The sequence below is a fragment of the Sorex fumeus genome, unplaced genomic scaffold, assembly GCF_029834395.1.
Source record: "Sorex fumeus unplaced genomic scaffold, SorFum_2.1 ptg000073l, whole genome shotgun sequence".
NCBI lineage: Eukaryota > Metazoa > Chordata > Mammalia > Eulipotyphla > Soricidae > Sorex > Sorex fumeus.
In genome coordinates this window covers 17,307,680-17,325,702 of record NW_026606130.1, presented here as the reverse complement: position 1 = coordinate 17,325,702, position 18,023 = coordinate 17,307,680, and the positions used below count along the sequence as shown (strand labels likewise).

General features: G+C 37.9%; 1 protein-coding gene across 1 annotated transcript in view; it reads left to right on the top strand.

The window, feature by feature from the left end:
* KLF8 (KLF transcription factor 8) overlaps nt 1-18,023 on the top strand; it is a 265,628-nt gene that overhangs the window by 102,544 nt on the left and 145,061 nt on the right. The window contains exons 2-5 of the mRNA XM_056130027.1: nt 1,410-1,959; nt 4,344-4,455; nt 5,099-5,238; nt 16,299-16,537. Of these exons, the coding sequence (XP_055986002.1) occupies nt 1,410-1,959; nt 4,344-4,455; nt 5,099-5,238; nt 16,299-16,480 (984 nt within the window). The 3' untranslated portion in view covers nt 16,481-16,537. The remainder of the gene's footprint in view (nt 1-1,409; nt 1,960-4,343; nt 4,456-5,098; nt 5,239-16,298; nt 16,538-18,023) is intronic.

The window sequence follows — 18,023 nt, the reverse complement described above, 5'->3', positions numbered from 1 at the left end:
TGACAGTTGTTGGGGGACAATGTGTGGTGCTGGAGATCAAACCTGGGCCAGCTGTGTGTAAAACAAGTGCCTTATTCATTGTGGCCCCTACTTAGGGCCCATATAGTTGGATGTTTAATGGTGAAACATAATATTGTTATGTATTTATAAAAATACATACACATAAAATAATACAGCACTTTTATAAGTGATATTTCAAGTAAAACTTAATTTTTTTAAATTGCAGTAGATTTTGCTTATATTACATCTTGTTGTATTGCTTTATTATTCTCTAAGCATATTGTCTTTCGTTATATCTCCTCAAATAGAAATATCACTCCTATTTCTTCTCTGCCTATGGAACTAATAATTCTCTAATATATCTAAATTTTTATAAGCGTTATAAATATTACTTCTTGAGACATTCCCTGGTGATTCATAGACAGAATTAACTCTTTCCTTTTCTCTATCTTTTTTTAATTAACAGTACTTTTTGGTTTGGGGATCACACCTGACAGTGTTCAGAGCTTACTCCTAGCTCTGTGCTCAAGGAATGCTACTGGTGGAGCTCAGGGAACCATATGGAATCCCAGGGATCGGATCGGGGTTGGCTGTGTGAAAGACAAGCATTCTGACTGCTGTACTATTTCTTCCACCCCCCTTTTATTTTTCTAAAACACTTTGCTTATATGCCTGACACATCACTGAATATGGGGTGATATAAACCACTCACATTATTCCATCATTATAGTTTTCTAAATTTATATGCACATTATGGCAGCACCTTATTAGTGTTTACTTTTAACTGTGCTTACCATAGTGCTTATATTATATTAACACTTTGTCTATAGTCTTGAATAATTATTGAAACTATATGTATATTTTGGGATTACACCGGTGATGCTAAGGAGTTGTTCCTGGCTCTGCACTCATTAATTACACCTGGTAGTGCTTGGGGGGACCATAGAGAATCTTATAGAACTAAACTCAGGTTGGGGGCATGCAGGCCTTAACTGATGTACTATCTCCAGCCCCAAATTATAATATTTAAATGAAAATTTTTGGTGTATTTTGGTTGCTGTTTATTTGATGGTCCACATCTAGCAGCATTAATTGCCTATTCCTCCTAGCTCTGTGCTCAAGGATCACTTCTGGCACTACTCAAATCATATGCAGTGCTGGGGATTGATTTGGGGTTCATTGCACTCTATCTGTCTGTCCCAAAATGAAAGTTTTATCAGTTTCCTGATACAGTCTTTAGTCCTGGTTCTCTGTACAAGTTTCCCTCTGATATCTTTTTTAATATAGTTCTGCTACATTTTCTTAGCTCCTTTTCTTCTGCCCATGAGCATAAGATTTATTTCTTTCACTAATTGCATCTTTAGTAAACTAATATAGCATGATTTACACCTCTCGTTTATTTATTTTAGGTCACTGGCTCTGTTCAGATCAGAGAGCCCCCTCAGAGACCAGAGAGAGGTAATATAACATCTTCACAACTTCTAGATATGAACCCCAAGGAGAATCAAGTACTGTTAAAGGATATCAAGATTGAGCCCCCAGAACTTCTGGCTAATGATTTCAACATGCCCCAGGTGGAACCAGTTGATCTTTCTTTTCACAGACCCAAGACTCCTCTCCAGCCTGCCAGCATGCTAAAAGCTCAAATATGTTCTCCTAAGTCACAACCTACTTCTCAAATCCTGTTAGTATCCACTTCAACATCAAACACAAGCACATCAACAAATATCTCTACTCCAGGCTATGTCCTGGCATCGCAGAACGAAGGTAGTCAGTCCATCTTACATGTGATACACACCATCCCTGCAGTCAGTCTACCAAATAAGATGAACAGACTGAAAGCCATCCCAGTGGTAGTGCAGTCTTTGCCAATGGTGTATACTACTTTGCCTGCAGATGGAAGGTCTGTGGCCATTACAGTCCCACTCATTGGAGGAGATGGCAAAAATCTTGGATCAGGTAAGCATCAGTGTACCCCTTTCATGGAACTTTTTGACTTCCTCCATCATTACCTCATCCTTTTTCTATCTGTTTTAACTCGTTCAATTTTTTTTAGTGAAGTAATACAGTTTTATTGAATGACATTTACTTAGAAAGATGTGAGGGGAGAGAAAGAGAGGATTAGGAATATGTGTTCAAGAGAGAACATGGACTTCTCCTGAGTGGAAAAAGCAAACAAGCAAAAATACCCAAAAAGCAAAAAAATAATAAAGACTATAAAAAGAACAAAAATCATTCAATTTGCTGCTCCATGGATAAATCTGGAGGTTTTCATACATAGTGAAGTCAACCAGGAGAGCGACAGATATAGAATTATCTCTCTCATATATGGTATATAAAGAAACATAGTAGGGACAAAACAAAAGACAAAAAAGCAGAATCTAAGAACTACTGAACAGTACTGAGCTTGCCTTGGCATAGAGATATGGAAAGTAAAAGGAGAGTATTGTTGAGTTGTGAACCCTGAGAAAACAGTGGAGGAAAACAGATACTCTGGTTGGGGTGTGATGTAATATTTTATTCACAAACCCTGTCATTGATACCAATGTGAAATTATAAATCACAGAGGCTAAATTTTTTTTTATATTTACAAATTTTTGTGCTTGGGTATCAACTGTACAATGATCAAACACCCATCCCTCCACCAGTGCCCATTTTCCACCACCACGGGTCCCAGTATCCCTCCCACCCTCATCCCCCTGTCCCACCCTGCCTCTGTGGCAGGGTCATTTACTTTCCATTGATCACTTTGCATATAAGAAAATGTTGCGCGGCCGCTTAAAAATGTCCTGGTACCCGCATGCCAGAGCCATGCTTGTAGAAGCTCATGGTCACCAGGATTCCATCTGGAGAAGGTGGGATGGCAGCACCTACCCCATCTAGGACCTCCCGGTGATATCGGCTCTGTTTGGGGCCTGGAGCATTCTCCGGGAGCAGTGGGGCCCTCCAGCCGGTTTTCTTCTTTGTTGCTGTGTGCTGTAAGATGGCACTGGGGGGCGAGTTGTGGGTGTGACTTCCAGAATCAGAGGTTGCCTGGGAGCCGGGGCGGCCCCACTGCAGTTCAGAAAATAATGTCCTGGTACCCTCATGCCAGAGCCATGCTTGTAGAAGCTCCTGGTCACCGGGATTCCATCTGAGAAGATGAGGCTAAAATATTTTTAAGAAAAAAATTAAAAAGTAAAATTACTAAATATGTTTAGTCTATACTTCTCAAAACACATCTTTGAGTGAAACAATAGTTATCATCTTAGAACTTTATTATAATACTTGTCAATAATTTTTAAGAATTTTAAAGCTAGTGTGGCCAAGAAAGTAGATTGTAACCATTTGAGATCACTCAGGCTTCCCAAAACAAAGTACATAATGAGGCAGTAAGACAACCACAGAATCGTGTATATTACCCCACAGAGGAAAATAAGTAAGTGCCCAGTTATTGCACCAAGGAGGTGATTCATATTGGGGTGAGGAGCAGGAATAGCAGAATAAACAAGGAAGATTTGATACCCATCACCTGATATGGTCGCCTGAACCTGACCAGGTTTGATCCCTGAACACAAAGCCAGGAATAGGCCCTGAGTGCTGCCAGGTGCTGCCTCAAAATTTTAAAAATCATTTTAGTGAATGATGCTCAATCAGTGCACTAGCCAACTACTACCACCCCCACCTTATTATGTTAAGTTTTTTGTGTATGCAAGTTTTGAGGTGATCGAGGAGACTGTTGACTAAGATTTTAGGGATAAAGAAACGATCAGTAGTTCATAATGTAGAAAATTTCAGGGTTTTTTCCAACATAGATTGAAGGGAAGAATGCATATATGTAGTAAAAATTTCTAAGGGTTTTATAAATATTTATTTTATCTCTCACTCATTCTACTTAGGAGCACAAAATGCTAAGATGATTTCATATCTGGGGTGAGTCGGGATATTGATTTTAGGACTTCTTTTGAATATGCAATTTGCATATTTATTTAAATCATTGAAACTGACTTTTCAGCAGACTCTCTCATGGGAGCTGGAAATAATTAACTGAATAATTACCAAGACACTCCCTGTCCTAAAGAAAGTTACTATTCTATTTAAATCATTGTCCTATAAATGCTTATTCTAGTTATTCTAGTTATAACAGAATATCCCTTACTCACTATTCTTTCAGAGAAATTTCTGGTTTTTCCTATGCTAATATTTTAAAAAAATCTCTTCCACACACTTCTTCCATCTTTGCTTTTTCTTTATTTCTGCATATTTCTGCTAATTCTGATTGTGAAATAAACTGGAAAACTGAAAATCATGATTGCTGAGGCAGTATATTTGTACTCCACCTTGTTCTTTTTCTTTGCTTGCAGTGAAAGTTGACCCCGTATCTATGTCTCCACCGGATTTCCCTAGTGACAGTGAAGACAGTACAAATGAGAGTGGATATTCTGTCTTGCTGGGTATTCAGGGAAAATTGAAAGAGTGAGTATTTTTTTCTTTTCTTTAGGTCTGTTTCTCTATATATCTTCAAGTAAAAGTGAAGTGACTTCTCAAACATAATAATAAGAATTTGGGGACATCAAAATACAGATAAATTGCCTTGTTATTGAAGGTAAAATTTTGAGTGCATACATAAATATGGGCACAAATGTTGTGTAAAGTTATGTTCTAATTTTAAATAATTAATTTTACCCTTAAATATTTTAATTTCTTAAAAATTATAGTTATATCTCACCACAAATAAAGTTTATACTTGTAAACTATAATTTATAAATTATAATTATATCATCATAATGTTTATGATGTTGGCTGTAATGGAGTAATTGGCTTATGTGTGACCCATGTTGAATTAAAAAAAACATTTCTCTAAACATTCTAAACATTCTCTAAGAATGAGGCTTTAGACTGAAATTTTCACACTAATTGGGAATAAAAACCACCCAAATTAATCATATATACTTAAAGAGAATTGCCTAGCTGAATTCTTAATTAATTTTTCCCCTTCTGGTGGGCCCAGTGTTAAATTTGTATAAATTAACTATATATGAGGTGGTCTGTATGTAAGCCTATTTATTTATCCTCTACATTAAAATAAATTTTACCCTAAGTCTGTTTCTTTATTCAGACCAGCATCAATGACTGAAGAACAGAGAAAAGAATCCTTTGGTTTAAAAAGAAGACGGATTCACCAGTGTGACTTTGAAGGATGCAACAAAGTGTACACCAAAAGCTCTCACCTGAAAGCCCACCATAGAATTCATACAGGTCTTCCTTCCTCCATGCCACCACCAACATATACACACATACGCTTGTGCACAGGGGCATGCACAGACAGTCTGTACATCATAGGAAGAGAAGGAAGTCTTGAAGCAAAGTCTGATTCATTTGTTCTCGTGTGCACAGGCTCCATTCATATATTTTCCCTTTATGTCTTAACCTACTAAAGTAACTTCTAGGAAAACACCAAGTCTAGGAAACACTAAGTCTAGTGTCTACTGAATAGTCATCTTCCTCAGTGAGTGCCTGTGAATCTTTCAAATTAGGAAGTCATAAGTCCCAGGCAGCAAGGACATTGCTACCAGAACCCCCAGGTTTTACTAAATCACTGTATCACTGTATCACTGTCATCCCATTGTTCATCGACTTCCTCGAGCAGACACCAGTAACGTCTCCATTGGACCTAGCCCTGAGATTTTTGGAAGTGCCCCATTGGACGCTCTTTCAGGGTCAGGGGAATTAGACCCATCATTGTTACTGAGTTTTGGCATATCAAATATGCCACGGGGAGCTTGACAGACCCTGTTGTACGGGCAGGATACTCTTGGTAGCCAGTGCGGTTCTCTGAGAGCGACAACTATACAATACGAGGTCTAAAACCAAGGAGGTTGGTTTTATAGTCTCTGGATCTTAGCCGTTGATGGGATTACACAGCGCCCAGGGGCAGTTGGTGGGTGTAACTGTCTAGCTACTGGAAGATGGGGGATCTGGGTGGAGGAAGCGCAGTCCCGATCTGAGCAGGCTTGGAGATCTCAGCCCCAGGTCCCGCACACCTGGGTTCCTCTGCCAGTTCCTTTACTAAATATTGAAAAGAATTTTAAAATCAGTGAAACTAAACTCTTTATTTCATCAGCATTCACCAACCTATAAATTACCTTTGTTCATATTAGTTAAAAGACTTAAATTAACAAAAAATAAGTAAAACAGACTTGGAGATTTTGCCAACCTGGGTATGGGGTGATGGTGGTATCAGCTTCAGCTGAAGAATCGTCACTCAACTTTTTGAAAATTTGTTTAAATCAGGTTCTAAACAAGGCCCATACACTAACAGTCAATATGTGGAGTCAAATATGCAAAAGAAATGGGGGAAAATGTCACTGGCCAGAATGCAAAAGCTGTGAGAATGGAATGAGCTTGTTCTGCTCTGAAACCTGACAGAAAATCTAGCTTGGACATGGGATATTGAGTGCAATGGTTGATGGGGAAAGCAATAAAGTTCAAGAGTGGCTTTTATAGTGATCTAGGCAAATGGTGATAGAGCCTGGTTAGGATGTTAACAACGACTTTGGAGAAAAGGAAATGTATTCCTAGTCAACAGAACAAATACTCCTGCTTCTGAAAATGAACTACAAGGCTAGAGAGATAGAACAGTGGGTAGGGCCTTGCAGTGGATGATTTGAGTTCGATCCCTGACATTCCATATGGTCCCCTGAGCGAGCACTTCCAGAATTAATTCTTGACTGCAGAGCTAAGAGTAACCACTGCATATCACTGTATGTGGCTCCCAAACAAACAAAAGCAGGTTCATTGCAAGGATTCTTAGAGAGCTGTCTATGGTAAATATTCACTTAACGGAGAAACCTGAAGCTTTTGCTCATCTGAATACGAACACTAGCATGCAATTCAGCCATTTGTATTCTCTGAGATCACACTAATACAAAACAGGAAATACAGACACAGAAGTATGTTTAATGGAAACTGTCCTTTAAAAGCCTTCGGTGGTTTTTTCATATACAATTTCATTCTCTTGTGCTCTTTATTTATCATTGATTTTTTTTACTTTCTCTTAGACATCAGTTATTTTTTCTTTTTTTAAAAAATTTTATTGAGACACCGTGAGATGCAGTTACAAAGCTTTCATGTTTGAGATTCAGCCATACATACAATGATTGAACACCCATACTCTACCAGTGCCATTTTCCACCACTAATGTCCCCAGTAACCCCCACACCCTCCATCCCAGTCCTCATCCGGCCTCTATGGTAGACAATTTCCCCAATACTCTCTACTTTTTGGGCATTATGTTTTGCCCAAATTTTCCCACCATCATTTGAGTCTGCCTGCCAGGGGCAGACGCTAGATAATTTATTTTCCATTACTCATTTTAAAGGCTGGAGCGATAGCAGGGCTGGAGTGATAGCACAGCGGTAGGGCATTTGCCTTGCACTCAGTCAACATGGCCGACCCGAGTTCAATTCCTCCACCCCTCTCAGAGAGCCCAGCAAGCTACCGAGGGTATCTTGCCCACACGGCAGAGCCTGGCAAGCTACTCGTGATGTATTCGATATGCCAAACACAGTAACAACAAAGTCTCCAGTGGAGACGTTACTGGACCTGCTCGAGCAAATTGATGAACAATGGGAGGACAGTGACAGTGACTCATTTTAAATAGATTCTGGGATCCTACATTGTAAATAGCTGGGTTCCAGAGACATCTCTGTAGGTCACTAATCCATTTGGGAATTCAGTTAGGAGTCTCTGGACTAGGGCTGTTGGTGTACTAAGATGGCGCCCTGAGGCACATTGTGGGCATGACAGCCAGGCCAACGAGCAGGCGGGGAGCGAGGGAGGGACAGCCCAGTACCTTTGCTGCCATGCAGCATGGAGATTTGATCTTGGAACCTACATACCTGGGCCTTGCTTGTGAAAGCTCTTGGTCACCGAGACTCCATCTGGAGTAGGTGGGGAGACTGTACCTACTCCATCTGGGGTGCCCTGGTGAAATTGGCTCGGTATGGGGCCCAGAGGAATCACTGGTGCTATGGTGCCTTCTGGGACGCTGCTGTGTCTCTGTACCAGGGCTGTTGGCACGCTAAGATGGTCAGTTATTTTTTCTAAAGTATATCATTCCTTTCTTTAAATAATTATTTTATTGAGTATATAGATGCAGTGACCAAGTTACATTACAGTTGTAATATTACAGTTGTGATGTTACAGCATGGTAGACATCCCAGTCTACTACTTATTAGCTGAAACTTGTTCCTTTAGTTTCAGTTTCCTTACCTAGAAAAACTAGTAGTATAAAACATATAGAATAGTATTGGCATATCTTAAATTCTCAACAAATGTCATCAATTATTAACATTCTTTTAAATCCAAATTCACTTGGACCACCTTGGGTTTTTAAACTCTTGATTTAATTTTTCCTAATTTTTTGCTTTGGAAGGCAATTAAAATTATATAACCTTAATATATACAATTTGGTGATTTCGTGGAAGGGCCATGGGGCTTGCCAGGCTCTGCCGTGTGGGCGGGATACTCTTGGTAGCTTACCGGGCTCTCCAAGAGGGGCGGAGAAATCGAACTCGGGTCAGCCGGGTCAGCCGTGTGCAAGGCAAACGCCCTACCTGCTGTGTCCTTCCAGAGAAATAGCAGCGTCCCCCTTAGGTCTCTTGAGCACTCCTCAAGAGGATACAGATATGGCAAGCTCCCTGTGGCATATTCGAAATGCCTAACACAAGTCTCACAATGGAGAAGTTATTGGGTCCGCTTGAGCAAATCGATGAACAATGGGAGGACAGTGACAGTGACAGATGTATAGATAGATAGATAGATAGATAGATAGATACACATATAGATGTAGATATAGATATATAGATATATTTGCACATTCATTCACATTCACACTCATACACTGTGTAAATATGTAAGGTGGTTGGTGTGAATGAACGCATTTGTGATAAATATGTTATATTTTATATTTTATAATAAATTTTAATGGGACTGGAGAGATAATAGTGAATAGATCATTTTCCCTGCTTGCTGTTGACCTGGTTTTCCTTCTTGGGCACCCTATGTGGGCTTCTGAACCCCGCCAGGAGTGATATCTGAGCACTGAAGAAGGAGGAAGCCCTGAGCACCACCATTTGTGACCCAAAAACCAAAATATATAATAGATAAATAAAATATTTACCTCAAATAATCTTTTGAAGATCCATCACCTTACATGTTTACCTACTTTCTGTAATAAAAACACCTAAGATATACTTTCTTGGTATTTATTAATACATCAAGCAAACACCAAGAATACTGTATAATAGTATTAACTATAGTCACATTGTTTTGTACTAGGACTTATTCTGTGAAACCAAATCTTTGTAGCCACTGACCAATATCTAGTAACCCTTTTGAACCCCCTCGTTTATATTCTATTTAATAAAATTGACTATTTTATCCTGCATACTGTTAAGAGATATGTAGTATTTCTTTTTTTATCAGGAGCGGAGCACAACAGTGGTGCTCAGGGCTTACTCCTGACTCTGTGCTCAGGGATTACTCTTTATGGGTTCAGGGGACCATAAGAGGTGCAATAATAGAACCCTGGGTCAGCCATGTACAAGGCAAATGCCCTACCTCCTGTACTATCTCTCCAGACCCAGTGTTTCTAACTTAGCTTATTTAAAATGACATTTTATTGCTACTATTTTATATAACTTAGTGATATATGTAAATTTAAAATCTTCATTATCCATTTATCTTCCATTTGACACTTAGGTTGCTTCACTGTCTTGACTATCATGGATAATGCCGCAATGAACATAGAAGAGCAGATACAGATTTCCTCTCCATACATAGCCAGAAATGGAATTGCTGAATGATATGTTAGTTTTATTTTTATTTTTCAGGAGCCTCCATACTTTTCCATAAGATTGTATCAATTTATAATCCTACTATATGTACAAAGGTTCCCTTTCTCCTCATTCTCTCCAATATTTGTTATATTTTATCTTTTCATTGATGTAACACAATATACAAAAAATATTTAACTCTTTAAATTTTTTTTCTATTTTAGGCACTGTGATTTATTGTACTGTTAATAGACTTTTATGCCTGCAGAGTTCCAGTACCACACCTTCCACCAGAGTGTTCTGCTTCCTTTCACCATTGTCTCCCCCCTTATCCTACCCGTCCTCCAGTCCCTCTGCCATAGTAAACACACTTCTGAGGTCTAACATATATCCGATAATATCTTATTGTATATTAGATTTTCATTTCCCTTAAAGATTATTAAAGCTGAATCTATTTGGCTTTTTCTTTTTCATTTTTTGGGGGTTCACATCAACAATACTCACTATTTTCTCCTAGCTTTGCATTGAGATATTAATCTCGGAGGTTCTTAGGGAACCATATGTGGTGCCAGGGATCAAACCAGTCAGCTGCACCCTACCCACTGTGCTATCTTATTGGGGCCTATACTTGTTGACAATTTGTATATCTTCCTTCAAGAAATGTATATTCAATTCCTTTGAACATTTGGTGGGGCTGGGGTATGGCACACCCAACTGTGCTCAGGGCTTACCAATGGCTTTGTGCTCAAGGATCACTCACTTGTGGTCGACTAGGGGGACCATGTTGGGTACTACAGGTTTAAACACAATCAGCCACATGCAAGGCAAGCACTTTATTTGCTGTACTGTTTCTCCACTCCCCATCTGCCCCCCCCACACACACACTTTGCACAGTTTTAATTGAGTTATTGTTTTGTTTTGCTGTCAATTTTATGAGTTCCTTTAAAAATATTTGCATCTTAAAAATATGTCTTTAAAAGGTGTGCAATTTAAAAATATGTCTCCTATTCTTTTCTATTCTTTTTTTTTTTTTGCTTTTTGGGTCACACCCGGTGATGCTCAGGGGTTACTCCTGGCTCTGCACTCAGGAATCACTCCTGGTAGTGCTTGGGGGACCATATGGGATGCTGAGAACGAACCCAGGTCAGCCGCGTGCAAGGCAAACACCCTACCCGCTGTGCTATATCACTCCAGCCCTGAATATATGTCTCCTATTCTATAGGTTTCTCTTGTACCCTCCGGATTTTCCTTTGCTGTACAGCTTTTCTTTTTTTCTATCTTTTTTTTTCTATTTTTATCTATTTCTATCTTTATTTTTGCTTTCTGTGCTTTTTGTGTCATATCCAAAATATCATTTTTTATATCAAGAGACTTCCCATTGTTTTCTTCTAATAGTTTTATGTTTTCAGGTTTCGCACCTTTAATTTATTTTGAGTTGATTTTTATAAATTATGTGAGATATAGGCTCAATTTTATTCTGCAAATGAATATCTAGATTTCTCAAAACCATTTCAGTCCGTTCTCCATTGTTTGCTATTAGTGCAGTTGTTCTTATTTTGTTTTGTTTTTTGTTTTTATTTTTTTGCTTTTTGGGTCATACCCTGCGATGCACAGGGATTACTCCTGGCAGTCCTCTGGGGACCATATGGGATGCTTGGAATCCACCCGGGTCAGCCGCGTGCAAAGCAAACGCCCCACCGCTGTGCTATCGCTCCAGCCCCTAGACAGACTATTCTATTCCATTGACCTATGTTTGCTTTTATGTTATATATTGTCTTGATTTCTGGAGGTTAATGGTTTATTTTGAAACCATGCCTGATTTTTTTAACTTCCTGCTCAAAAGTACTAAATTGAAAATAAATGAAAGCTATGGGCATTATTCCTTATACTGTATCTCTTTTAAAATTTTGGTTTTGGCCCACACCCAGCAATACTCAGGGTTTACACTTTGTTCTTCATTCAGAGAGCATTACTGATGTAGGGTGCTAGGGATTGAATTCAGGTCTGCTGCCTACAAGAATTCACCTTACCCACTGTATCTCTCTGGCCCCTTCTACTGCATCTAAAAAGTTTTAGCAACGCCCTCATGATTATGATGTTAGTTCTGGGTTTGTCATATGTGGATTTTGGTGTGTTGAGATAAGTTCCTGCTATATCTTTTTTTGTCGAGTGTATTGATCATGAATAAATGTTGAACTTTGTCAAGTGATTATTACACACATATTAAGATGATCATGTAATTTTTTCTTTCATAGTGTATTATGTCACATTGAATTGAGTATATCAAAAATCATTACTTCATTACTGGAATAAATCAAACTTGGCCATAGAATATGATTCCTTCAATGTGTTATTAAATTCAGTTTTCTAGGACTTTGCTTTATACTGTTTTATATCTTTGTTGATCATGGATATTAGACTATAGTTTTCTTCTCGTGCCTTTTCTGCTTTTCATATTTGGTGATGCTGTCCTTACAGAATGAGTTTGGAAGTACTTCTACCTCTCCTAATTTATAAAGAGTTTAAGAAGTATTAGTGTGAATTACTTGAATGTTTCATAGAATTTACACACAAAGCCTTCTGCTCCTTTATTGTAACATTTTACATTACTAAGTCAATCTTCTTGTTATTTTCTTCTGAGGCTTCCTTTTTCACTTTGATTTATTTTTGTAGGATATATATTTCTGGGAATTTATTCATTTCTTCGAGGTTATTTTTTGCCATATAGTTGTTCATAATAACCGCTTATTATTATCCTTTTTTGGCATCCAATATAATATCTATCTCATCTAATTTTATTTTTGTTTTTCTTATATTTACTAAATATTCTTCCATCAGTTCAATACACAATTAATTTTATCACATTATTTATGCTCTAGGAAAGTAGATTACTACCCACCAACCCATTGTACACCATGACTAAACCATTTCATTGAAAAACTGACGTTGTTGAGTTCATTTTTTTTCAGTCTTGCACTCCCCACCACTGTCTTCAGACAGTAGTGCAAGAGGGCAAAGGTGGTAGGAGCTGTGAATTATAACAGAATTTTATCATTGGCACTATATACAAGTGGAACATGATAGCAAAGAGAAGACAGACTTAATTGTATTATTGTTTTATATTCCTTACAATCAATATACTCCCCCTCATTACCTGTACCTGAGGGAGACTAATACCACCTCCCTTCTTTGGTTTGTCTTTGCCTCTCATTCTAAAATTCAAATTCTTTATTCCACTCATTACGATAGGGTTCACCTCGAGGACTTTTGTAAATATATTCCATGCTTCAGGATATCTGACCCAATGTATCATTAATGGCACTGCCTTACCAGCCCATGCCCCAACTGACTGGGTTGTTCTTTGCCTTCTGTTCTTCCCTCCTAAAATCTACTTAGGCATCAGGGGCTGGAGCAATAGCCCATCGGGTAGGGCGTTTGCCTTGCACGCGGCCAACCCGGGTTCGATTCCTAGCATCCCATATGGTCCCCTGAGCACCGCCAGGGGTAATTCCTGAGCGCAGAGTCAGGAGTAACCCCTGTGCATTGCCGGGTGTGACCCAAAAAGAAAAAAAAATACTTAGGCATCTAGGTCATTGCCTCACACTAATACACAAATTATTTAGACTTCGTACTTAGAGCACACTATCATTCCTATGTAGTTCATATTATGCATAATGTGTTATGATTTTTTTGTTTTTATTTTTTCATTTTTATGATGTGTTGATGGAGATCATGCATTATGTCATATAAAGTGCCTTGACACAATCAAGAAGTTGTTCAGGGTCAAGGAGATTAATAATTAAAAAGACTAAAGAACATGCTTTGCATGTAAGAAGCCTGGGTTTGATCCTTGGCACCTCGTGGTACCACCTGGAAGAGTCCCTGAAAACCTCCAGGACTAAATCAGGAAAAAACAAGAATAAAGGTTTTTCAGTGATATAAAAGAAAATAGGAACATTGTTCTTCTCGCTGAATTCCTGTACAGACACCGGATATTATAAAAGTCCAATTTTCTTAATTTCTAGACAAGATAGACATTTTCAGGAAAAAATATTAATAAACAGAAGAAAAATGATAGGGGCATAATAATATGGAGTCCCAAGTATATGTTGTTTTAGGGATCATTCAGGGTGGTGTTCAAGGGAATATTGATGCTGGGGTTCAAACCCTAGGCTTCTGCTAAGAGAACAAACATTCATCCTACTAAATCCACTCTCCTGTCCCCCATATATACTCTTAATGAAGTCTACAGTCACATTCTTAGATAGAGAGACACAGGGACAGAAACACAGATTAGAAAAATAAAATTCCACTGTGTGAGTGTTGCTTTTTCTTTTCATTTGGTCACCTTGCATCCAATTCTATCTAATCCTTCATAGCAGGTAATGCAATTTTAAAATATTGAAATGATCAGTAATTCATATCTATCACAACAGTTGCCTGGATTTGGTCCAGAAGTGTGAATTCTATTCCATTGTCCATAAACAGTAAAATCATGGGAGGCTGGGTAGGTGATAAGCAGTAAGTTGAGAACATTAAGTGCAAACGAGATTGCCACCAGAATTTAAGGAAGCATAAAATTAAATGTTCTGCTAATTTATAAGGAAGAAGAAGAGGGGAAAGCTAGAGAAATAGAGAATTTTAGAATACAGGCTATTTTGTGTCTTAAGTTATTGCTTAAACAACCAATGATTATAAAATAATATAGTTCATCATAGAAAATAAAAAATAAAGATTAAGAAGAAAATGGTTAACCTATGCTTCTATATAAACTTGACTATCATTTTGGTCATGTAGTTCTTTACTTTTTATTCTAAAAAATTTATTGTAAGATGCAACATTATATTTAAAAATATTCAAACAATTTAGGAAAGTAAAAGTAAAAAGGAAAACTTGTCTTCCCACAATTCTCATCTTCACTTTTCATATATTTACCCACTTACTTATTTGCATTTAAGTGCATTGATATCGCCTTTATTTTTAGTGTATGTGCTGTGTAATCTATACTCTATAATGGGGATCATGCTTTTAATGCTTGCATATTATACTTTAATTCTGTTAGAAGTACCCACATTCCATATATGAGCAATCTAGGGATACAGAACATGTAGCTCTTTCTAAGACTTTGATTTGAAACAACAAAAACATGTTTGATTTAACACTTCTACTTACTTCATTTCTTGTCTTTGAGTTACACAGAATGACTATTGCTTCAAATCAGGGTTCATTCTAGTGACTCACATTATTTTTTAGTGTATGGCTCCATTTTAGACTATTTTGTGGGATAAATTAAAGAGAAGAAATGGTTACTACAGTGTGGTGTATATACAGTTTCAAAAACATGAGTTTGGTCCAAGTTTTATAATTGACTGTATTTGGTGGAAGAAGAAAATGTTTAAAGCAACCCTATAATGTTTTTTAGCCCCTTTTATTTTAATTTATTTTGTATTAATTATGCATACTTTTTATATATTTATTTTCACATATTTGTAGTTCCTGTCTACTTGCTTTTTGTTATTTTACTTAGTTTTGATTTGCCATTAGATTATATCATAGAATCTTGGCAATATAGTTTCATACCTATATATAAGTATAAGCCAACTAATACCCAACACTAAAGCTCTAGAGTCATCAGACTATCAAAATGATTCCTCTACCTATTCTCTCCATCTCTCTTTCTCTTTTCCTCAGTAACCACTATAGTTTTCAGAATCTCAGAAGTGGTTTTATTGGATGTTCCAGTATATTTGTTTCCGTTATCTATATTCCACTTTAAAGTGTCTTTCACATTTTGGCTTACTTCATTTATATACCCTTTTAAAGATGAGAAAACAGGACCAGAGTGATAGTACAGCAGATAGGGAGCTTGTCTTGCACATGACCAATCCAGGTTACATCCCTGGCACCACCTATGTTTCTTTGAGTCAGCCAGAAGTGATCCCTGAATTAGAGGCAAGAGTAAGCTTCAATCACTACTGGCAGTGTCCCAAAGACAAACAAACTAATAATTAAAAGATAGAAAAAGAGACTTCCCAGGGAGAAGTGTCTTTGGGGCCGGCCAGAGGGCTCAGCACACACAACAGAGCTCATGGACTACTCCCAGCATTGTGCACAGGATGGCTTGACTCTGGGGACCATGCAATACTGGGAATCTAACCATGCCTCCCTCATGCAAAGCAATGCATTCAGCCTATTGAAATATGTCTCTCACCCCTGCCCTCCACTTCCCACCCCACCCCCACTGCTCTTCTTTTTAAACGCACAGAGTAAGTAGACAATTCAGGCTTCAAAGAAAGGCCAATTTAAACCAGAGTCAATGTGTTTCCTATTCTACCATCTTGTTTTCTTTAGAACTTCTGCAAATATAAAGGAGAGTACATTTTTAAAATACCAAAGCTTTTGATAAAGTGTTATATAATCTTATTAGTATCAAAATCTCCCATCTCTGACACCCTTTCTATTGTTGTATTCAATTTTTAGGAGAGAAGCCTTATAAATGCACCTGGGATGGCTGCTCCTGGAAATTTGCTCGCTCAGATGAGCTCACTCGTCATTTCCGTAAGCACACAGGCATCAAACCTTTCCAGTGTACAGACTGTAGCCGTAGCTTTTCTCGTTCTGACCACCTGTCCCTGCACCGACGGCGTCATGACACTATGTGAATGGCACAAGCTGTACTAGAAAAGCTGTGTTGAATTCGTGTGTGTGTGTGTGTGTGTGTGTGTGTGTGTGCTTTGATGCATTGACATTTTTTCTCTTTGCCTTCAACTTCCCTCTGGGATGGGGATGGAACGTTTCTTGAGACAAGTTTATGGGACTAGAAGAAAAGTTAGGTAGTATTCCATGGGATTCTTGTTTCACCTCATCACTCGACTATATGTACTGTAGCACTGTCCACTGTAGCACTGTCCACTGTCCTCTCTTGTTCATCGATTTGCTCGAGCAGGCACCAGTAATGTCTCCATTTGTGAGACTGGTTGTTACTATTTTTTGGCATATCAAGCTTGCCAGGCTCTGTTGTGCGAGCGGGATACCCTTGGTAGCTTATTGGGCTCTCCAAGAGGGACAGAGAAATCTAACCAGGGTCGGCCGCGTGCAAGGTAAACACTCTACCCGTTGTGCTATGGTTCCATCCCTAACTCCACTATCTATTTCCCATTATTTTTAAGTTCCCTACATGGGTTGAATTCCAGTGTGAAATTTGTAGTTTCTCCATACAAGTCCCAGAGTGCATTTTCACACAATAATTTTTTTTAAATCAAGGATGAATCAGATGAGATGAATGCAGCTCCCCCTTGTCCCCCTTTTTCTTTGGTTTCTAAAATCTTTATTTATAATTTTTGAATCAGTGATTTAAAATGGTTCATAGTGTCATAAAATTACTCTTTTTTCAAATCATAAGTGGAGTAGAGCATAACAATATTAAGACTTAAAGTAATCTCGAGTCTAGGGCACATTCTCAGTGAATAAACTGAGTCCTAAAGCAAAAGTTCAAAGGTTTTCTAAAGTCTTGTTTGTTCCTGTGGTGTGATTTTCAGAAAATGATGATGCTCTGCCAAAATACATGGGAAGGGTGAAGGGATTCTCTCTTCTCTTCCTCCTACTCTTACTCAGAATTAAATATTTTGCTACACAATGACAGTTTTTATTGGGGTAAATATGAACAAATATTCAAATATTCATACATCAATGCAATAATAGAGAGAAAGGCATTTTAGAAGAGAAGGAATAAGCAGATTGAAGATCCTAAAATTAATAGACTCAGACTACCATTTGGGCAGGATATCAAAAGTATTTCAATAATAAAAATGATTCAAATAGAAGCCTGTTGAAACAGTAATTTGAGGGGTTGTGCTCTATTACTTATTCTTTTTCTCACATAAATCAACTATTATAAGCATATTATACAAAATTGTGGTGTTGGAAGAAAAAATTAATGTTGCCCCAGGGCATTATTAGCATGAATCTCCAAGTTTCAAATAGCTCATATTAGATTTCTTTGGTACTGGAATAAGGATATGCTGACATATCAATGAATAAGAACTGAGATACTAGTGATAAAATATACAAACTATATGAACAGTTGCTCTACTACAAATAACTTGGGTGCATGAAGTGGAGCTAGGAAAACCTCTTCAACAAATGATGCTGGGAAAACAAGATAACCACTTGTAAAAATTGAAACTGGATCCATATCTCACACCA